This window comes from Molossus molossus, unplaced genomic scaffold, assembly GCF_014108415.1.
Source record: "Molossus molossus isolate mMolMol1 unplaced genomic scaffold, mMolMol1.p scaffold_m16_p_10, whole genome shotgun sequence".
Classification (NCBI taxonomy): Eukaryota; Metazoa; Chordata; class Mammalia; order Chiroptera; family Molossidae; genus Molossus; species Molossus molossus.
The window spans coordinates 109,255,020-109,279,167 of NW_023425345.1; the positions used below are offsets into that span (position 1 = coordinate 109,255,020).

At 40.4% G+C, this 24,148-nt stretch overlaps 1 protein-coding gene across 1 annotated transcript in view; it reads right to left on the reverse strand.

The window, feature by feature from the left end:
• The window catches only part of PARP4 (poly(ADP-ribose) polymerase family member 4), a 141,430-nt gene that overhangs the window by 102,684 nt on the left and 14,598 nt on the right, over positions 1-24,148 (reverse strand). The window contains exons 5-11 of the mRNA XM_036252164.1: positions 22,033-22,099; positions 20,966-21,041; positions 19,283-19,396; positions 17,478-17,627; positions 16,781-16,918; positions 15,631-15,804; positions 11,652-11,812 (exon numbers count right to left, since the gene is read on the reverse strand). Coding sequence (XP_036108057.1) covers positions 11,652-11,812; positions 15,631-15,804; positions 16,781-16,918; positions 17,478-17,627; positions 19,283-19,396; positions 20,966-21,041; positions 22,033-22,099 — 880 coding nt within the window. The remainder of the gene's footprint in view (positions 1-11,651; positions 11,813-15,630; positions 15,805-16,780; positions 16,919-17,477; positions 17,628-19,282; positions 19,397-20,965; positions 21,042-22,032; positions 22,100-24,148) is intronic.

Sequence of the window (24,148 nt, forward strand, 5' to 3'; positions counted from 1 at the left end):
TCATTAAAATCTCCATACTACCCAAAGGAATCTATAGATTCATGCAATTCTCATCAAAATACCAACGACATACTTCACAGATCTAGAACAAATACTTCAAAAGTTCATATAGAACAACAACAACAACACAAAAAACCTGGAATAGCCACAGCAATCTTGGAAAAGAAGAACAATGTTGGAGGGATCACATTACCAGATTTCAGGTTACACCACAAAGCCACAGTAATCCAAACAGCCTGGTACTGGCACAAGAACAGTGAAACAGAACAGAGAACCCAGAAATGGACCACAGGCAATATACTCAATTAGTATTTGACAATGGTGGCAAGAGTATACAGTGGAGTAAAAACAGCCCTTTAATAAATGGTATTGGGAAAATTGGACAACTACATGCAATAAAATAAAACTAGATCATCAACTTACACCATACACAAGACTAAACTCAAAATGGATAAAAGACTTAAATGTGACTCATGAATCCATAAAAATCCTAAAAAAAATGTAGGCAACAAAATTTCAGACATCACACGCAGCAGAATTTTCACTGATATATCACCTGAGGCAACAGAAACAAAGGAGAAAATAAACAGATGGGACTACATCAAACTCAAAAGCTTCTGCACAGCCAAAGATACAATCATCAAAATGGAAAGGCAACCCACTGTATAGGAGAGCATAAATGCCAATGATATACCAGAAAAGGGGTTAATTTCCAATATATAGAGAGTGCTCATACAATTCAACAAAAGGAAGACAAAGAACCCAGTTAAAAAATGGGCAGAGGAACTAAATAGACACCTCTCCAAACAGGACATACAAATGGCCGAGAGACAAATGAAGAAATGCTCAACATCACTAATCATCAGAGAGATGCAAATTAAAACAACAATGAGGTATCACCTCATGCCAGTCAAAATGGCCGCCATCAACAAATCATCAAACAATAAGTGTTGGCGAAGATGTGGAGAAAATGGGACTCTAGTTCATGCTGGTGGGAATGCAGAATGGTGCAGCCACTATGGAAAACAATATGGTGTTACGTCAAAAAATTAAAAATTGAACTTCCATTTGACCCAGTGATCCCACTTCTAGGAATATACCCTAAGAAGCCTGAAACACCAATCAGGAAGAATATATGTACCCCATGTTTGTAGCAGCACTATTTACAATAGCTAAGATCTGGAAACAGCCCAAGTGTCCATCAGTAGATGAATTGATAAAAAGCTGTGATATATATACACAATGGAGTACTATGCAGCTGTAAGAAAGAAAGATCTCTTATCCTTTGAGACGACATGGAGGGACCTGGCGGTATTATACTAAGGAAAACAAGCCAAGCAGAGAAAGACAAATATCATGTGGCCTCACTTATTTGTGGAATATAATGAACACAACAGTCTGAGGAATGGGGTAGTTCCAGGAACAGGGAAGTGGGGTACAGACTGACAATCACCTGAAGAGGGGGTGGCGGGGGAGAAAAACCACAGAACTTATATGCATGTATGTATGAACAATGGACATAGACAACAAAATTGAGGACAGGGTGGGGAGAGAGGAGGAGGGGGGAATCACTGGGTGAAAAAGGGGAAACATCTGTAACACAAATGAATAAATTAATTAAAAATTATATATGGCTCTTAGCACTTTGTTTGTCCTGTTTGGAGAGGTGTCTGTTTAGTTCCTCTGCCCATTTTTTAATTGGGTTCTTTGTCTTCCTTTGTTGAGCTGTATGAGCACTCTATATATATTGGAAATTAACCCCTTACCTGATATATCATTGGCAATTATGCCCTCCCATACAGTGCATTGCCTTTCCATTTTGATGATTGTATCTTTTGCTGTGCAGAAGCTTTTGAGTTTGATGTAGTCCCATGTGTTCACTTTCTCCTTTGTTTCTGTTGCCTTAGGTGATGTATTAGTAAAAATTCTTCTGCGTATGATGTCCAAAATTTTGTTGCCTACATATTTTTTTAGGATTTTTATGGATTCATGACTCACATTTAAGTCTTTTATCCATTTTGAGTTTAGTCTTGTGTATGGTTTAAATTGATAATGTAGTTTCATTTTTTTGCATGCAGTTGTCCAATTTTCCCAACACCTTTTATTAAAGAGGCTGTCTTTACACCACTGTATGCTCTTGCCACCTTTGCCAAATATTAATTGAGCATATTGCTTTGGGTCCATTTCTGGGTTCTCTGTCCTGTTCCACTGGTCTATATGCCTGTTCATGTCCCAGTACCAGGCTATTTGGATTACAATGGTTTTGTGGTATAACCTGAAATCTGGTAATGTGATCCCTCCAACGTTGTTCTTCTAGTCCAAGATTGCTGTGGCTATTCGAGGTCTTTTGGGGTTCCATATGAACTTTTGAAGTATTTGTTCTAGTTCTGTGAAGTATGTCGTTGGTATTTTGATGGGGATTGCGTTGAATCTATAGATTGCTTTGGATAGTATGGACATTTTAATGATGATAATTCTTCCAATCCATGAACAAGGTATGTGCTTCCACTTTATTATATCTTCCTCTATTTCTTTTTTCACCGACCTGTAGTTTTTTGCAAATAGGTCCTTTATTTTTTTGTTTAAGTTTATCCCTAGGTATCTTAATTTTTTTGCTGCGATGGTAAATGGGATTGTTTTTTTAGTTTCTCTTTCTGTGAGTTCAACATTCGTGTATAAGAATGCAATTGATTTGTTGACGTTAATTTTGTATGCTGCTTCTTTGCCAAATTCATTTATTATGTCTAGTAGATTTTTGATGGAGTCTTTGGGGCTTTCTACGTATAATATCACGTAATCTGTGAATAATTACGGTTTCACTCCTTTTTTTATAATTTGGATCTCTTTTATTTTTTCTTCCTGTCTGATTGGTGTGGATAAGACTTCCAATACTGAGTTAATATTTAACTTCCAATGTTAAATAAGAGTGGGGAAACTGGGCATCCTTGTCTTGTTCCTGTTCTTAAGAGAAATGCTTTTAGTTTTTTCCCACTGAGTATGATGTTTGCTGTAGGTCTTTCATATATGGTCTTTTTTATGTCGAGATATGATTCCTCTATTCCCAGATGACTGAGCATTTTTATCAGAAATGGGTTCTGGATTTTGTCGAATGCTTTTTCAGTGTGTATTGAAACGGTCATATGATTTTCATTTTTTATTTTGTGTATGTGGTGTATCACATTTATTGATTTGCAAATATTGTACCAGCCTTGCTTCCCTGAAATGAATCCCATTTGGTCATGGTGAATAATTTTTTTGATGTATTGCTGGATTCGATTTGCTAGTATTTTGTTCAGGATTTTAGCATCTATGTTCATCAGGAATATTGGTCTGTAGTTTTTTTTCTTTGCAGTGTTTTTTCTGGTTTTGGAGTTAGAATTATGCTGGCCTCATAAAACGAGTTTGGAAGTCTTCCTTCTTCTTGAATTTTTTGAAATAGTTTGAGGAGAATGGGTATTATTTCTTCTTTGAATGTTTGGTAAAATTTCCCTGTGAAGCCATCCAGGCTTGGGCTTTTGTTTGCTGGGAGAGTCTTGATTATGTCTTTAATTTCTTTTGTTGTTATTGGTCTGTTCAAGTTTTCTATATCTTCCTGTTCCAGTTTTGGGAGGCTATGTGTTTCTAGAAATTTGACCATTTTGCTTAGATTGTCGAATTTGTTGCCATATAATTGTTCATAATATCTGTTTACAATCCTTTGTATTTCTGTGGTTTCAGTTACTATTTCTCCTCTTTCATTTCTGATTTTGTGTATTTGGGTTCTCTCTCTTTGTTTCTTGGTAAGTCTAGCTAAGGGTCCATCAATCTTGTTTATCTTTTCAAAGAACCAACTCTTTGTTTCCTTGATCCTTTGAATTGTTTTCTTGGTCTCCATGTCATTTATTTCTGCTCTGATCTTTACTATTTCCTTCCTTCTACTTGCTCTGGGGTTTTCTTTCTTTTTGCTTTTTGGTTCTTTAAGTTGTGAGGTTAGATAGTCTATTAGAAATTTTTCTTGCTTTTTGAAGTAGGCCTGTAGTGCTATAAATTTCCCTCTCAGAACTGCTTTTGCTGTATCCCATAGATTTTGTGTTGTGGTGTGTTCATTTTCATTGGTTTCCAGAAAGTTTTTAATTTCTTCCTTGATCTCCATGGTAACCTATTCATTGTTCAATAACATGCTATTTAGCCTCCATGTGTTGAAATGTCTTTGCATGTTCTTGTTGCAATTGATTTCTAGTTGCATGCCATTGTGATCTGAGAAGATCTTGATATGATTTTAATCTTCTTGAACTTGTAGAGACTTAGTTTGTGCCCTAACATGTCGTCTATCATTGAAAATTTCTCATGTGCACTTGAGAAGAATGTGAATTCTGAAGTTTGGGGGGGTGTGCAATTCTCTGTAGATATCTGTGAAATCCATTTGATCTCGCACTTGATTTAGAGTCTGTGTTTCCTTATTAATTTTTTGACTAGAAGATATATCCAGTGATGTCAGCGGGGTGTTAAAGTCCGCAGCTATGATTGTATTGCTGTCAATTTCTACTTTGCAGTCCTCCAGAAGATTATTAATATATGTTGGTTCTCCTATATTGAGTGCATATATGTTTACCAAGGTTATATCGTCCTCTTGGATATATCCTTTGAATATTATGTAGTGGCCTTTTTTGTCTCTAGTTATGGCCTTCATTTTGAAATCTACGTTATCAGATATGAATATTGCTACCACAGTTTTTTTTGCTTTCTGTTTACTTGAAAGATTTTTTTTCTTTTTCCTTTTTTTTTATTAATTCATTTTTGTTACAGATGTTTCTCCTTTTTCCCCCACTGTTTCCCCCCATCCCTCCCTCCCTGCCTTTTTCCCACTTTGTTGTCCATGTTCACTGTTCATGCATACATGCATATAAGTTCTGTGGTTTATCTCTCCTCCACCACCCCCCTATTTAGGGGATTGTCAGTCTGTATCCCACTTCCATGTCTCTGGGACTACCCCATTCCTCAGACTATTATGTTCATTATATTCCACTAATAAGTGAGATCATATGAAACTTGTCTTTCTCAGTTTGGCTTGTTTCACTTAGGACGATACTTTCCAGGTCCCTCCATGTAGTCTCAAAGGACAAGAGATCTTTTTTTCTTACAGCTGCATAGTACTCCATTGGGTATATGTACCACAGCTTTTTTATCCATTCGTCTACTGATGGACACTTGGGCTGTTTCCAGATCTTAGCGATTGTAAATAGTGCTGCTACAAACATGGGGGTACATATATTCTTTCTGATTGGTGTTTTAGGCTTCTTAGGGTATATTCCTAGAAGTGGGATCACTGGGTCAAATGGAAGTTCAAATTTTAATTTTTTGACGTAATACCATATTGTTTTCCATAGTGGCTGCACCATTCTGCATTCCCACCAGCAGTGCACTAGAGTCCCCTTTTCTCCACACGCTCGCCAACACTTGTTGTTTGATGATTTGTTGATAGTGGCCATTCTGACCGGTGTGAGGTGATACCTCATTGTTGTTTTAATTTGCGTCTCTCTGATGATTAGTGATGATGAGCATTTCTTCATAGGTTTCTTAGCCATTTGTATGTCCTGTTTGGAGAGGTGTCTATTTAGTTCCTCTGCCCATTTTTTAATTTTTTTTTTTTTTTATCCTCACCCGAGGATATTTTTCCATTTTTTGTACAGATAGAGTGGGAGGGAGAGAGAGGAAGGGAGAGAGAGAGAGAGAAACATCGATGTGAAGGGACACATCGAGTGGCTGCCACCCGCACGACCAACCAGGGCCAGGGACAAACTGCAACCGAAGTACGTGCCCTTAGCGGGAACTGAACCCGGGTCTCTCTGGACCGCAGGCCGACGCTCTAACCGCTGAGCCAAACTGGCCAGGGCCCTCTGCCCATTTTTTAATTGGGTTCTTTGTCTTCCTTTTGTGGAGTTGTATGAGCACTCTATATGTATTGGAAATTAACCCCTTATCTGATATATCATTGGCAATTATGCTCTCCCATACAGTGGGTAGCCTTTTCATTTTGATGATTGTATCTTTGGCTGTGCAGAAGCTTTTGAGTTTGATGTAGTCCCATGTATTCATTTTCTCCTTTGTTTCTATTGCCTTAGGTGATATGTCAGTAAAAATTCTGCTGCATATGATGTCTGAAATTTTGTTGCCTACAGTCTCTTCTAGGATTTTTATGGATTCGTGAGTTACATTTAAGTCTTTCATCTATTTTGAGTTTATTCTCGTGTACGGTGTAAGTTGATGGTCTAGTTTCATTTTTCTGCAAGTAGCTGTTCAATTTTCCCAGCACCATTTATTAGAGGCTCTCCTTACTCCACTGTATGCTCTTGCCACCTTTGTCAAATATTAATTGAGCATATTGCCTTTTCTGGGTCCATTTCTGGGTTCTCTGTTCTGTTCCACTGGTCTATATGCCTGTTCTTGTGCCAGTTCCAGGCTGTTTTGATTATAGTAGTGGCTTTGTAGTATAACCTGAAATGAAAGATTTTTTTCCATCCCTTCACTTTCAATCTATGTGAGTCTTTTGTTGTGAGGTGGGTCTCTTGTAAACAACATATATGTGAGTCATGCTTTCTTATACAGTCAGCTACTCTATGTCTTTTTATCAGACCATTCAAACCATTCACATTTAAGGTGATAATTGATATGTACTTATTTTTGCCATTTTTGTTTAGTGTGGTTCTATTTTTCTCCCTATTTTTTCTACTAATTACAGCAGTCCTGTTAGCTTATCTTGCAGTGCTGCTTTGGTGTTAATATATTCCCTTAGCCTTTTTTTTTTTTTTTTTTTTTTTGTCTGGAAAGCTCTTTATTTGACCTTCTATTTTGAATGATAGCCTTGCTGGATAGAGTAGTCTTGGATTCAGATCCTTGCTTTTCATGACCTTGATTACTTCATGCCACTCCCTTCTGGCCTGTAGTGTTTCTGTTGAGAAGTCAGCTGAGAGCCTTAAGCAATTTCCTTTGTAGGTAACCTGTTGCTTATCTCTTGCTGCCTTTAGGATTCTCTCTTTGTCTTTAATTTTTGGCATTTTAATTACTATGTGTCTTGGTGTGGGCCTGTTTGTGTTCTTCTTACTTGGGGCTCTCTGTGCTTCTTGAACTTGAATGCCTTCTTCCTTCACCAAGTTAGGAAAGCTTTCTGTCATTATTTCTTTAAATATATTCCCTAACCCTTGCCCATTTTCTTCCTCTTCGGGGACTGCTATGATGCGAATGTTATTCCATTTCCAGTTGTTCCATAGTTCTGTTAAGCTGTCTTCCTGTATTTTAATTTTTTCCTTTTGGTTTTCTGACTGGTTGATTTTATCTACCCTGTCTTCTAATACACTGATCTGTTCCTCAGCTTCCTGTACTCTGCTGGTTAGTCCTTCCAATGTGTTCTTAATTTCTGCTATGTCATTCTTCATTTCCACTTGGTTGGTTTTCAATGTTTCTGTATCTTTACTCATGGTGCTGATGTCCTTACTCATGCTGTTGAGCTTTCTCTAGATCATGGCTCTGAACTCCACCTCTGATGATTTGCTTAGCTGCATTTCATTTATCTCATCTTTGATAGAGTTCTCTTGTTCTTTCATTTGGGATTTGTTCTTTTGTCTCACCATTTTGGTTATCTCAATGGGTTTTGGATCCTGCCAAATTTTCCCTGTGGGTGTTGATGTTCTGCTGTTTGTTGCTCCCTCTACTGGGTTTTGATGAGCCTGGTGGTCCATGTTAAACACCACAGTCAAATCTTACTTTCCTGGGTAGATTTTTAAGCCCAGGAAGGGTTCAGTTATCCTCTACCTTTTTCCCAGTGGCTAGTAGTCTCAGTGACTCAGTGCCTTGAAATGTAGCCCTGGTGTTCTGCATAAGGACATTTCCAGAGAGTGGAATAGATGCTGGTTAGTAATGAGCCTTAATTTGCATTTCTTTGCCTCACCTGGTAGTTTGTATCTTGGGGGTGGGGGTGGGGGTGGGGGAGGGGCTGCTGCTTTTTTCCACAGCTCTGGGAAGGAGCACACTGGCCATTGTCCTTTGTAGCTGCAACTCAGAAAAAAGTCTGGGTGCCCTCCAAATCCCAGGTGTCTCCACAGAGTTCCAGCCCAGTCTGCCCTTCCTCTGTCTTAGCCCCAGTGAGTGCCTGTGGCTATTTTAGTGCTCTGTCCCAGCTCTCTGCACTGTGGAGCGGGTTTGGACTTTATTCCGCAAAGGCACTGCTCACAGCTAAGGCTGCTGCTGTCTGTGGGCTCCCAGCCCACCACCCTCTCCACCTCTGCAGTTCCTACCAGTGTCCCTGGTTATATGGTCCTGTCCTGCTGCTTTTCTGTTGCTTTTTTCCAAGGATTTGTCTTTAGTTGTAATTCCCGCTTGTTCCTGGGAGATCATCTGTGTAGCTTCTATTCACTCCGCCTCCATTTTCACATCCCCAAACACCATTTATTGAAGAGTCTATCTTTTTTTGTTTGTTTGTTAATCCTCACTCGAGAATATTTTTCCATTTATTTTTTAGATAGAATGCAAGGGAGGGACGGAGGGAGAAAAAGAGAAACATCAAAGTGAGAAAGACACAACAATTGGTGCCTCCCACACAAACCTGACTGGGGCTGAGGATTGAACCTGCAACCCAAGCACATGCCTTTGACCTGGAATCTAACCTGTGTCTCTTTGGTCCAAGGGCTGCTGCTCTAACCATGAGCCAAACTGGCCAGGGCTGAAAAGACAATATTATTCCATTATATGCTCTTGCCTCCTTTTTCAAACATTACTTGAGCATAATGTCTTGAATTGATTTCTGGGTTCTCTGTTCTGTTCCATTGATCTATGCCTGTTCTTGTGCCAGTACCAGGCTGTTTTGATGACAATGGCTTTGTAGTATAACCTGATATCCAGCATTGTTATCCCTCCAACTTGGTTCTTCTTTTTCAAGATTGCTGTGGCTACTGGGGGTCTTTTTTGGTTCCATATAAACTTGTGGAGTATTTGTTTTAGATCTGTGCAATATGCCATTGGTATTTTAATAGAGATTGCATTGAATCTGTAGATTGCTGTGAGTAGTATGGACATTTTAATGATGTTGATTCTTACAATCCATGAACATGGTATATGCTTCCACTTTCTATATCTTCCTCTATTTCTTTTTTCAATATCCTGTTTTCTGAGAACAGGTCTTTTACCTCCTTAGTTGAGTTTTCATTCTCTTCATGTTTTTATGTAGTTTCTAAACTTTCAGCAAAGAATATAAATTTTAGAACAGCAAAAAATATATATTAAAAAATATTATTAGTGAAATGAAATGGAGAAAATCTAATTTTTCCCAGCAGTATTATCTCTCCCTAGGAAGAAGCTCGCCTTTGTTGTATGAATATTTGAGTGGGGGTGGGGGTGGTGAGATCTCCAAGGGCCTGATTAGATGGTTGAACTGCAATCCCCCTCCTCCCCCCTGCTTCAGGTCTTAGGGTCATAGCTCTTCTTTCCCTCTGACTCCCTAGAGAAAACCAATCACTCCCCTCCTGATTCTACCTTCAGTATCATTAGTCGCCTCATTAGGGTTAGATCCCAGAAGATACCAAAGGGAGAGTCAAAAGTCCCAAAAGAAATAAAAATAATGTGATTTTATATAAAAGCAAAATCTAGAAAAGATTTATAGAATAGATTTTTTTAAATTGAAGTAAAATTCACATAAATAAAATTAACTATCTTGATGTGTACAGTTCACTGGTATTTGGTATGTTCAAAATGTTGGTGTAACCACCACTCTATCTAGTTCCTAAACAGTCTATGACCACAAAAGCCACATACCCTTTTAGCAGTCAGTCTCCATTCCTCCTTTCCTGGGACCATGCAATTTGTCCCTTGTCTTCATGGGTTAGATTTGTCTAGTGTAGACATTTCATATAAATGAAATCATACAATATGTGATCTTTTCTGTTTGGTTTCTTTCACTCAGCATCATATTTTCAAGGTGCATCTGTGTTGCAGTGTGTGCAAGTGCTTCGTTCCTTTTCATTGCTGAATAATATTCCATTACATGAATATACCATATCTGGGGAAATTTCTGTTGTTTCCACCTTTTGGCTTTTCAATAGTGCTGCTATGAACATTCATGTACAAGGATCTGTTTGAGTTCTTGTTTTCAGTTCTTTTGGATCTATAACTAGCAGTGCACTTGCTGAGGCATATAACCATTCTGTGTTTAATGTTTTGAGGAATTTCCAAATAGCAGCTGCACCATTTTACATTACACAAGCAATATGTGAGGGTTCCCAATTCTCCACATCTTCATCAACACTTACAATTTTCCATTTTTTAAAATATAATCATCTTAGTGGGTGAGAAATGATATTGGGACTGGAATTTGAGGATGATCACCCAAGGGAGACAGAACATATTTTCAGATAGGTCTGAATCCATCCACGGGGAGGCATGGCTAGCTTTGGTTCTAGCACAGTGCTAGGAAACCAACTGTTAATAACAACAAACCTATACACGACCCTGATTTGTAGCATTTCTGATTTCCATGGTGTAAATTCTTCTACAAGAGCTGATTTCAAGTTACTAATTGTTTAACAATCAGTTAATAAAATTCCAAACAATTTAACCACTGGCCTCTATAAGCTGGTGAGAGTCATTGCCCTTCACCACCATTGGCTTTAAGCATGTGTGAGGAGGATGCAGATTTACCTGGATGTTATCTCAGATCCTAGATGCCAGCAATGCCCAAAAGAGAGACTCAGGCTGCCCTGGTTGAACGACCGAGCCAATAAAAGTCATTTCCATCCTTGAGAACAGTCAGTAAAAGTAGTTTCTGAACCTCTGAAACCAGGTCCAGGCTCTCAGCCAGAGTATTCCACAGAGGCACTAACACCACTCAGGGCTTGTCTGAGCAGCTGATCATGTGTCTACTATTACTGATGCTGCCCCAGGCTGCAAAATGCACACCAGCACAAGAAGCAGGGATGTGCACAGTCAATGAGACTGCAGATGCACCTGACATGGAGGGGCGCCATAGCTTTTGACAAGTTTTCCAGGTGTTTATGCCAGAGTGGTCATTTTAGAAACTGTCACACACATATTTTTGTATTTAAAATCTTAATTCAAGGGTACTTTGTTTATGTAACACCCTTCGAACACAAATTTAAATATCCTTTTATTTAAATTTTTTAAATATAATTCTCATTAAAATTCGGTAATGTTGAAGTCTGAGTAGAATAGTAGGGAGTGTTCTCAAGTATAGCATATGGTCAAATGCCCTATTATAAACATGGAAGAAAATAACTGGTCATCACAACACAGTTATCTTGTTGCTGACAATTTTTTTTTAAATCCTCACTGGAGGATATTTTTCTATTTATCCCCAGATAGAGTGGGAGGGAGGGAGACAGAGAGAGAGAGAGAGAAACATCAATGGGAGAGATACATTGACTGGTCGCCTCCTGCACGACCCCAACCAGGGCCGGGGACCAAACTGCAACCGAGGTATATGCCCTTGACCAGAATTGAACCTGAGACTCATTGGTCTACGGGCTGACGCTCTAACCGCTGGGCCAAAATGGCCAGGGTTTGTTACTGAAAATTTATGTATCTAGGTAATTGTAACATCAGCTCTGTATCCAAATCTGAAATAGCATTAGAGAAGAACAAATTCAAATGCATTTCCTTATGCTTACCTGCAATTATTCTGCAATACCTCTTCTCTAACTCTTAAAAATTCCTCCGAGTTCTGTTCCACATGTTCAATCTTGCATCTCAAAGCTCGATATTTGGCAAGAGATGGCGGGTTGGGTTTGGACAGATTAGTTTCACAGACATTAACCATGTCTCTTATTAGCTGTGGATGGAAAGGATACACAGACATTAGAATTACCACCTATGCAAATATCATGTTACACTTTTTCAAAAAGGTTTGAAAAATAAGCTCTATTCTCCGAAGCTTTTGATCAATATCTGCCTGTACTGTAAGTGGCAAATTAAAGGTAATAGTTACCTCAGTGAAAGCAAACTGCATGATGATAATAACAGTGTACATGAGGATAACACTTCATTGTTCACAAAGTATTTTCAGGTACATTATTCCTGTAACCTACACTACAACACTGGACTTATTATTGTTAGATCTTATTGCCCTCATTGTATAGCTGAAGAAAGTGAGGCTCTGAGAAGTTAAAAAAATTGCTCAAAATCCCACAGTGAGGAAGGGATAGTGGCAAAACAGGAACTCAGCCCACAGACTCAGATCCAAAGGTCAATTCTGCTTAACAAAATGCACTAAGTATGTTCTGTATGCCAGGCATTGTATTAGATTCAAAAGATTCAAAAATGCATAAGACACAGGCCCCTTCCCCAAGCAAAAAGCCAAGAGGATTACTATACTCATAGGCCATGAAGTTTAAGAAGGGAACACAGCTCCTGCATGCTCTGAATTAGGGTTAACAGAGGAATGTGTTGCCTTTAGTATTGTTGAGACTAAGGGCTATCAAAGGAGAGCAGCAGGCATTCTGCCCCACGTGTCTTCGTGATGAAGGGGAGGGGCTTCCAATCACAATTCAGATCCACCAGCCATGAAATAAGGGATTGGGAAGTTCAAATCGCCACTTACGAACAGCCACAGGATGTCAAGTAGAACACAGGGAATATAGTCAATAATAGTATTATAACCATGTATGGTGCCAGGTGGACACCTGACTTATCGTGTGATGACCCAGTAAGTTATACAAGTCTAATCACTATGTTGTGCACCTGAAACTAATACAATATTATATGGCAATGGTAACTGAAAAATACATTTTTAGAAAATTGATGCATTTTTCTAAATAAAAGTAAAAACTTTGTGTGGTAAAAAAGAACAAAGTAACCACCACCCACAAATTCACCATAACCAAAGTAAAATAACCAAAGAACTACAGACAATATTCACAACTCACATCAAAGACAAAGCTCCTCAACTTATAAAGAGAACCTAAACTCATGAAGAAAATGACTAACACCGAAGAGTAAAAAAAGCAAAGGCCATGAGTAGACAGTTCACAGAAAAAGAAACACGAATGTCCCTTAACCATTTGAAAAGAGGCTCAGGCTACCACCTGGAGGGACCACTTCTTATCCACAGATTGGTAAGGTCTAACACTGACCAATACACTGTTGGTACAGATATAGGAAATAGAAACTCATGCACTGGTGGTGGGAGGCTGACTCATCAAAGTCTATCAGTCACATCCGTAAAGCCAGCGCTCTGACTGCGGGGGCCGTAGCCCAGAGAGACCCCTGCACAAGTAGGAGATGACAAACATACAAGGGTACTCACTGTGGTTGTGATGGCAAAGTCCAGAAATAATCAAAATGTGTGGAGCTAGGGAAAACCCACCCACGTGGCACCCCCCAGTGGAATACTCCAAGGATAATCTCTGTGTACAGGGTATAGTGCATGAGGGGAGTAGGTGCAGAATGGCAAAAGTAGTTCACTACTTTTATATAAAAACAGAGGGGAGAATTAGTATTATTATTATTACTTATTGTTATAAATATTATTCTACCATCTATTTTTACATAAAGTAATATGCTATGTTCTTATTCATATTGATTTGCATAAAGAAACTGCAGAGACAAACAGGAATCTAGTAGAAATGGTTATCTATCAGGGTGGGGAGTGGGAAGAGGTTTGAGGGGATGGTGTGGAATAGAAATGTTCTGAGTATACTTTTGTAGTATAATTTTAACTTTTAAATTACGCAGATATCGTATCTATTGAAAATATAAAATTTAAATTAAAAAGTATCTGCATGGGCAGCATAGGTGTCCTCTGCAGCAAAACCAGCGACTGAGGCTCTCCATGCCAGATGTGAGACGAATCATGTGACTCAGCTGGAAGGGTCCTGTCATCTCATCCACTGGCTCATCTCATTTGTTCATTCCTCACTTATTTTGGATTACTGACTCCTCTGAGAACCCGTTCAAAGCTATACTTTCCCCCAAATGTGCAAAATTTCACATCTACCAATGCCTCTGAAATCTAGGTCATGCATCTCTGACCTTGTCCCAATGCCTTCATGCATAAATAAGGCAACTCAGAGCCAGAGAGCGACCTGCATCTCAGCCAAGATGGGGTGGACACTATGGCTGCCTTCCTGCCTTCCTCTTTGCTAACTGAGCCCTGCTCCTCCCCCAACAGTTCAAGGAAGATGAGCCATTTCCAAGCAGTCACAGTAACTTTTCTGGCCAGGGACATCCCCCCACTCCCACCCCAGGAATGCACATAACTCAATTCTGACCAAAGAAATAAAAGTCTGCCAGGGGCTTCCTCTAAGAGACACCAAAAAACATATTCCTTGCCCTGGACAGTTTGCTAAGTGGTTAGAGCGTTGGCCCACAGACCAAAGAGTCACAGGTTCCATTCTGGTCAAAGGCATGGACCTCGGTTGCAGTTTGGACCCAGCCCTGCCTGGTCCAGGTCGTGCGGGAGGCAACCAATTGATATGTCTCTCACATTGATGATTCATTTTCTCTCTCTCTCTCTCTCTCCTCCCCACCCCACTCTCTCCCACTCTATCTAAAGATAAATGGAAAAATGTCCTCAGGTGAGGATTTTTTAAAAAATCAACATATTCCAGGTGGGATGCTATGAACTACTACAGCTGTGAGCTGATGGCACAGTGAGCAGGCAAGGGAAGCCGTCCCATTACAGGTAGGTCAGAGATGTACCTTGGGGTGAACTGGATCAGCAGTCACCCTGCATCTGGACTTCTTGTTATATGAGGGGATAATATTCTCATTGTTCAAGTCAGCTGCAACTTTCTGTTTCTTTGCAGAAAGAATCCTAACTCATCTGACCTGGAACATTATTTTACAGGGTAGCAATTCTAAACACACTTGCAGCTGTGCTGCTACTCCAACACATTCCAGTTTGGGAATATGGTTCAGATGACTTCCATGAGGACCCAAATCATTCTGAAATGGCTCAGCAATTTATTTTTTGAGCAAACTCTAGAGATAGCTTCTGTGAGTCAGTGTTACCTTATTTTTTGGGTCACAAAAGACCTCTCTCCCAACATACTTTACTTTTATTTTGTTAATCCTCACTGAAGGACATGATCAGAGAGGGGAAGGGAGACAGAGAGAGAGAAACGTTGATGTGAGAGAGAAACATCCGTCAGGTGCCATCTCCATGCACCATAACCAGGGATCAAACCCCCAACCCAGGTACATGCTACGACCAGGAACTGAACCGACAACACTTTCGTGCCCTTCTGTGCCACGGATGATGATCCAACCAACTGAGCCATTCTGGTCAAGCTCCCCCAACATATATATTTTTAATTTTTTAAATATGGTTTTGTTGATTTTTCAGAGAAAGAGAAACATCGATGTGAGAAAGAAACTTGATCGTCTGTTTCTTGCACGCTGATGTTTCTCATGGATCGTCATCCGTGGCACTGAAGGGCACGAAAGTGTTGTTGGTTCAGTTCCTGGTCGTAGCACATACCTGGGTTAGGGGTTTGATCCCTGGGGATCAAGCCTACAACCAGGAATCCAACCACCAACCTTTGGGTTCATGGAATGACACCCAACTAACTGAGCCACACCGGCCAGGCTCCACCAACATGAAACTCTATATTCCAGAATTAAATACAATTCTATATTCCAGAGATTTACCTGGCAGAGGTCCTCTTTCTTGGCTAATAGTCTCAGGCTAACTTCTTCCATGGCTGTACCTCTGTGAGGTATTAATCTGTAGAACTCACTCATCATCTTTTGCAGTTGTTCTTCTGTCTCTCCATTTTTCAGGGCTGCCTTTACTAGGAGGAGAATCCCCTCTGCCCTGCTCACCTTTAAATAGAAGATGATGTATGCTTATTAAAATTAGATCTTGATAATCATAGAAAAAGTGAAGAAATAAAAATAGCTAAAACAGTTGTTAGACATGTTGCAACTGTTTTCTGCACAAGTCATAAAACAAATGCAATGTTTACTGGAGAAGTATCTTGGTTGTGATGATAATGCCATGAGTTTCCCCAAACAGGCCTGGGCTTAACTAGAGGAAAGAGCCAGAGTCTTCAATATCTATAATCTATATGTCTATATTTATATCTATATCCACAGAGAGAGGAATACTCATGCAATGTTAGGAGACTTGCTTTTCACAGAAGATATTTAGAAAGAGTCAGAATCAAATTAGGGGCAAAACCCACCAGAACATGTTTCAAATTACACAAGTACTCTTTGGATTTACCCCAAGAGATCTTTTTTTTCCCTGAAATAAATTCACTTAATTCCACAAAGGAAATATCTTATTATTTGACTATGACAACGTAGTTGCACAAGTTGGAACGTTGGGAGCCTTTTCTCTCATTTGCTCTTTCAACAGCATATACCTAAGAAGAGCGAGTTCTGGAGGGCTGGGAGCCTGCCTGCCTTTCCCTTGATGGTCAGAAGGTACCAGGCTCTGAAGCAGGAACTGCAGGGGCGATTAGGGTCTGAGTGTCTAACAGAAAACCAAGAGCGTCCACATGTCTCTCGGGCCTGCTGCAAACCTCTGGACCCAGAGGAACGGGCCTCCCAGTGAGCCAAACTTTGATCAGCTCTCGTGTCTGACATTTTACACGTGGGGATGTCTGGTTTTCTTAAAAGCTTACTCCCTCAGTGCTTTTGGTGTCCCCTGCTCCAGGACAAGAAGAAAGAACAGGAATGCATCCAAAGACAACCGAACCAGCACTCACACAGAAGTGGTACCTCTGAAGCTAAGAAACCAGGAGAGAGAGTTTGTCCGGTTGGAGGCTCTGTTTCAAGGACACAGGTAACTTACATCGTTAAGACTGATTCTGCTCAGGGACTGGAGGAGTGTGTGCTCCAGGTGGCCGAGCGCCTCTGCCCAAATCATCTCCACGAGATGGCTCACCTCTTGGCTCAGAGTGCTTGAATGTATTACCTCCTCCAAAAGCAACTGCAACAAAATGGCAAAACAATACCAACAGAAAGTGTTCAGCAGTAGGTTTATTTTAAATGGAGATGATCAGAAGCATGAGAAGAAATAGTGATAGCCCAGAGAGAGCCACCTGCACCCAAGTAACTTAATACTTGGGGCCTCCTCTTTCTGCTCAGCTCTCCCTCCACCCCTGCCCTCCACCTTTTCTCTGTTCCCCCTTCTCTCTTTAGTCCCATTTGATTTTCCCTTTTGCCTTTTTCTTCACCCTACCAGCTATAGGCCTGCTGACGGAATTAGAAGTTAAGGGTAATAAGGGTTAAGAACCTGACTCTTGGCCTAGGTTATAATGAAATCTTTTGAAAGCTGTGATGGTTTGTTACTGGAATAAGCCATAAGTTTGGGGGCTCATCCTGGAACTCACCCCTCTCTCAGCTTCCATGCCTTTCTGTGGGTTCACTGTTCCTTTTCCCAACTCCCATTCTACTCTCTTGCCAAGTTTTTATTTGCCATAAAGAAAACATTTCTCTTAAAAATATTCAACCAGTAACACAAAATAACATGGATAAATGAATCTTACTGCTTGCAATTTTTCTGATGCTAACTGGGTAGCTTCAGGGGTAAATGATTCTCTTCGTAGAAATCCTTGTCTCTCCAGGTCTTCTATGTAATTTTCATAGTACTCACTTGCATCTTCAGAGGTTTGCTTTACAGAGAATTGCTTTCTACGCTGTGAATATGGTATGTAGAAAAGTATAGAAAAAGGATATGAGGATACAGTAGCTTAGTATCAATATTTATTGAACAACTACTATGTACCAGGGGAACAGGAACATACAAGGCATTAGATCCCTGCTACTGTCAAGCAAGTCATGACATAGACCAACCTCTTCCCGGACTGGTGGCTACTGGACTGGTGGCTATAGGACACCTCTCAAACTTGGCAAAAAGAAGCATGTCATGTTCAAGTGACTTCACTTAAGAGGTAGAATTAAACATCATCTCCATTGAAATGGTTTAATAGAGGAAAAGGGCGAGATAGAAGAGTCTCTTCTGGAATAGCTCCTTCTCTGCTGGGTAAGTGAGGACATTTCTATCAAGGTGAACAGACTTGCAAAGGAGACTCAGGCTTTTGAAAGGAGGAAGTCACCAGCAACAGCTCTCTGTACAGAGAGCAGGAATGGACAGGTTGACCTGGGCAGCTTCACTGTTTTCTTTCTCAGTGAAGAAAAAAAAGTAATATATCCAGCATGGTTTTCAACATGATTTTTAGTTTTTACCTACACAACTAAATCCTCCACCAAATATAGTCTACGTTTTGGGGTAAAAGGTTAACAACAAAACCCTTTCTTCTTCTTGGACACATTTGGCCTTAGATTAAATTTTTATAGCTGTTCCCATGGAAACCTGAAAAGGGTGGAGTGTCAGCTGTTAATATTAGGCAAAATTGTTTGGGCAATAGTGACCTGTCATTAATCAATTGCATTGGGACTGGGAGTTCAATAAATGAACCACAAACAGAAGGTGGGAAACCTGCACCTTGGGCTCCCCTGGCAGCAGGGGCCCTGATAATGGGCACTTCCCTTAGGGCATCTCGACCCCAGGCCCCTTGTAAGAAGTATGGGCTCCTGTGGGTGGGCTTCTAAGCCAGGTGGATCTGTGCCCACCTGATGTTAGCCTCCTTCCTTGCCCAGAGCTGACCCTGCATGGGAGGAAAGCGAGCATGTCCACAGCCTGAGTGGACTGCTGGGAGGACCCCCACCCCTGCACAGCGCCTGCACCCCTGCTGTTTCCTGTCTGCATGCAGAATGTCTGGACAGAAAACAGCCTGGTGGTTTTGTAGCATTTTCTGGGAACTTTAGGTATTAGTTCTGAATTTAATTTTGTTTCACGACTGTTTCAGATTGGTCTCTGCAAAGCCTTCCTTGCTGCACAGAGCCTATAACAGTCCATAAACATTTCACTGCCACAGTGGGTTGAAATCATGAATGTGTTGTTTCCTCTCAGATGGTGATTTCTGAGGGGCAGGTATGAGTATGTTTTATCTTTGGGTTCAGTCTCTAGCACACAGCTGGGTCCCCAGGAGGGCTTGCTGAGGTGTGTGACCAGATTGTTTTGAGAGGCACATATATCAGTCAAGTTTCTCTAAGTGACTCAGAACAGGGGCTTCTCTGATGAGCCTCCTGTGCGGCTCTGGTCAAGGGGCACTGGGCTCACCTTGCTCCCCACACCGGCCACTTTCCAAAAGGGAATACATTTCCACTTTGAAGCCTATTGACCAGGCAAATGAGAAATATGAAGAGGTTGTCTGGTTCACTGGCCAGTGCTCAGGGCACCAGTTATGCACAGGGTGGATAAACACGGAATCCACATAAAGACCATTACCTCGGTGCCAGCGTGGGCGAGGAAGTGTGCGGCTATGAGGAAGGCGGGGTTCTCGGTGTCCTGGGAGCACTGCAATTCCACCACAGCGGTCTCCTGGCCTCCCTCCATCCCCACCTGGAAAAGAGCTTGTCTCCCATAAAGTGCATTCACTACACAACAAACTGCACATGTCATTTGAAAAGGTTGATGAGCCCTGGATGGACGGCTCAGTTGGTTGGAGCATCGCCCTGTGCACCAAAGGTTGCCAGTTTGATTCCTGGTCAGGGCACATGCCTGGGTTGTGGGTTGGATCCCTGGTCAGGCGCATACAAGAGGCAACCGATAGGTGTTTGTCTCTTTCTCATTCCCTTCCTCTCTCTAAAATCAATAAAACACATCCTCGGGTGAGGATTAAAAAAAAAAAAGCTTAAGTATAAAACTAGTATATGCTCATTTGGAAATGTAATGTAGAAAATACAGAAAGTGCCCAGCCAGTGTGGCTCAGTGGATTGAGCATCGTCCCATGCACCAAGAGGTCCTGGTTCAATTATCTGTCAGGTCAAGGCACATGCCTGGCTTGCAGGCTCAACCCCCAGTAGGGGGCGTGCCAGAGGCAGCCAATCAATGTTCTCTCATCGTTTTGCCTCTCTCTCTAAAAAATATATATTAAAAAAAAAGAATGTACAAAGAAAAAACAAAAATGATCTGAAATCGTACTACAGATATATAATCACTATTAATATTTCAGTATTTTTCCCTCCTATATTTTTACTATAGATACATCTGTATGTTAAACAGTACCGCTTTTCATATCTTCTTCATCACAGAAGGAATGTCATTTTCAAGTTACATTTTATTAAAATACCTAAAAAATACAAATGGAACATCATTTTGAATGCTAAAGTTAGCTTACATTTGTGTGATGTTGGAGAAAAAGTTTTTGTTTTTCTTTTAAATGAAAAGTATGGAAATACAAGTGCTGTAAATACTTCTGTCAAATCTACTCTTGAAGTATAAGAAACTGTTCAAAACAGAGAAGACCTTTATTTTATGTACTTATTTTTAATTGAGCCTAGAGAGAGAAAGGGAGGGAGAGTGAGAGAGAGAGAAATTGATGTGAGAGAGAAACAACGATGAGTTGCCTCCCTGGGATCAAACCCGCAACCTGGGTATTTGCCATGACCGGGAATTGAACTCATCACTGCTTGGTGTATGGAATCATGCTCCAACCAACCAAGCCACATCAGACAGGGTGGGGCATTTATTTAATATATCATATTAATACTTTGTACCATTTACTTTTATTATGAGCAGGTATTACTTTTACAACAATTATGAGCAATTTTACACTAAAAAAATTAACCATTAAATTTTTTAAAATTAAATTTGAGAGAGAGAGAGAAACATCAATTTGTTGTTCAACCTGTTTATGCATTCACTGGTTGATTCTTACATGTGCCCTGACCAGAAATCGAACTTGCAACCTTAGCATATCAGGGTGATGCTCTAATCAACTGAGCTACTGGCCAGGGCCATTAAATTTTAAATGTAAAAACTTTCTTGATTATTAAAATCAACTCATATATTAAGAAATATTATTCTGGATATGCACAATTTTTTAAAACAACAAGAAAATTATCAAACAGGAAGAATAATCACAAGATATTTAGACAGCTTTTTTCCCCAAATAGAAATCAGACTTACTTTTTCTAAGATATCATATTTTGCAACTTCAAAATCTTGAGGAAAATGAGGAATTTCAACATTCTCTGTATAAAACCTGAAATTTGTATAATTAAAATTTTAATATTAAAATTAACTATTAGACTAACCAGGATTTTTATAAAATTTTTCTTTTTTTTTTTTTTTTTTGGTACATGCCCCTAGCCACTAGAGCCCAGCAGGAACTGAACTCGGGACTCTCTGGTCCGCAGGCCGATGCTCCAACCGCTGAGCTAAACCGGCCAGGGCTATAAAATTTTTCTTGCACTTCTCCTAACTCCATTCAAAATGTATTATAAGTCCTTAATGCCTCCTTAGATATTCTAAAAATGGCTGAAAGATCTTGTGGAATGAGCTGGATTCCTCCTTTATGTAATTCTGAGTTCTGATGCCGAATACTGTGTGTCTACACTGGACGGCAGCGGGCAGAAAGGACAGACGGCCACGTTCACTCTGGCACAGACCCTTCCACACTGCATCACTCCAGACAGGCCACACCTCTCTGAACTAGTCAAGTCCCTTTGAAACAAAGGTGTCAGACTTCTCATAATCTGTACTTTTAATTTTGATATTTGTTCACTCATTTAGCACTACTATTAACAAGTAAAATAAGGCAAAATGTGATGCCTAATTGATATGCAGTCTTGATCACGCTTTAAGACGCCACGTAGAGCTTCAGACTCACATACTCCATTTTGGAAGGTTGTTATTATTTTTTAAAATATGAGGTAGAGAGTAGCAAACTATTTCTAAAGGCTGTTCAATAAGGTAACAGAGTAAATTTCCACAATATCATCTCCAGTGGTTTTTTTTCCAAATCAATGTCACAATTACATCCAATCTCATGTAATCTGAGAAGATAAAAATAATCATCACTACACTATCTGAAGTAAAAAATCTTAAATAAAAACTTATAAAGAGTTATATAAGCAACATAAATTTTAAAACTACCAAAAATACTGATGTACTAATAGCATTGTAATACTGTGTTGAGATTTATAAAACATTTCCCAAACTCTGTCTAGTCTTAATGAGCAGATGTAGATTACTTAGTAAGTTTCTCCATGTTTTCTGTCTCTGTGGCATTGTCCAGGGTTAGCGTGTCTGTTTTCACCTCTAGAATTAAAACAAACAAAACAGTTGTTAACTACTCAAAGATTTATTAAAATGGGCTAAGAATAAATGCTGGAACTGCTAAGATACTTGAACATGGTCATAGTTGCTATGCTATTCTATTCTTTTTTTTTTTTTATCCTCATTCGAGGACATTTTTCCATTTTTTGTACAGACAGAGTGGGAGGGAGAGAGAGGAAGAGAGAGAGAGGGAAACATCGATGTGAAAGGGACACATCGAGTGGCTGCCACCCGCACGACCAACCAGGCCCGGGGACAAACTGCAACCGAGGTACATGCCCTTAGCGGGAATCGAACCCGGGTCTCTCCGGACCGCAGGCGGACGCTCTAACCGCTGAGCCAAACCGGCCAGGGCCGCTATTCTATTCTTTAAGGTGTCCTGAGATTAGCTAGAGTTATTAGTGATCTAAGGACCATACAAGTGGGAAGGGAGGGTGCCAGATTAAAAGGCAGTAGAACAGATCGTTCTGATTCTGTTTTAATAGCCATGTGAGAATTCCCATGTAATCTGTATTATTTGAAACTCACTAACAGGCATACGATTTCGAATGGCATTTTTCTCTTCTGAAGATGATGGTGAGCACAGTTATGAAATGCATCTCTAACACAACACAGGATCAGAACGAGCTCCCAAGTGCCATCAGGTCACTAGACTGGCTCTAGTTCAGAGGAAGAAAACGCAGGGCTCCTCGGTGAGGCTGAGCAATGCTTGCTTCACCCTTTCCTTATAGAAGAATCGTGCCACTACAGCATTATGATAGATTGAAATAACCCTTCTTGTTTTTTCCTTTTTCAAATCCTTCCCAGAGGACATTTTTCCATTTATCTTCAAACAGAGTGGGAGGGAGGAGAAGAGAGAGAGAGAGAGAGAGAGAGAGAGAGAGAGAGAGAGAGAGAGAGAGAGAAACACCCATGTGATGTGAGAGAGACACATGGATTGGCTGCCTCCCACACGACCCGAGCAGGGCCAGGGATGAACCACAACCGAGGTACATGCCCATGACCAGAATCGAACCTGCAACTCCTCAGTCTGCAGGCTGATGCTCCATCTGCTGAGCCAAACCAACCAGGGCTGGAATAACCCTTCTAATGTGACTATTTCTTTTCAGATTTCATTACGCTATCAAGATTTCAAAAGTCATCAGTATAGCCCTGGCTGCTTTGGCTCAGCAGTTAGAGCGTCAGCCTGTGGATCAGGAAGTCATCAGTATATCTGTGGTAATTCTGAATCTGATTGTATTATTCTGGATGTTGGAAAATGTTTTCAGTGTAAAAGGAGTTTATCATTCTGCCTTTTTGTTTCATCTACCATTTTCTGAGACAGCAAGGAAGTCTGATGACAGTATTTTGGGACAAGCATTTGTCTAAAGAAGCTGAACCACACCAAAACACTTAGATGTCTAAGATTTTATAAATACAATTAATATTGTATAGGACAGTATCTAACATGTCATGGCTTTATTAGTATTTATCAGAGCTGCTTGACTATTTTTAATCCTCACCCAAGGACATGCTCATTGATTTTAGACAGAGGGGGAAGAGGAGGGAGAGAGACAGAGAGAAACATTGATGTGAGAGAGAACATCTATTGGTTGCCTTCCGCATGTGCCCCAACCAAGATCAAACCCATAATCTAGGTATGTTCCCTGATCAGAAATGGAACCCACAACCCTTTGGTATACAGGATGATGCTCCAACCAAGACACACCAGCCAGGGCAGAACTGCTTGACTTTTGATGTATCTCATGAGGAATGTATTTCTCTAGGTCCAAAGGCTTTCTTTTCCACCAGGGTTCAAAATAAAACCTGGATTTATGCTGCTTTTGGAGACATCATCTTTTTTTTTTATCCTCACCTGAGGACATTTTTCCATTTTTTGTTCAGGTAGAGTGGGAGGGAGAGAGAGGAAGAGAGAGAGAGAGAGAGAGAGAGAGAGAGAGAAACATCGACATGAAAAGTACACGTCGAGTGGCTGCTACCTGCACGACCCAACCTGGGCGGGAGACAAACTGAGGTCCGTGCCCTTAGTGG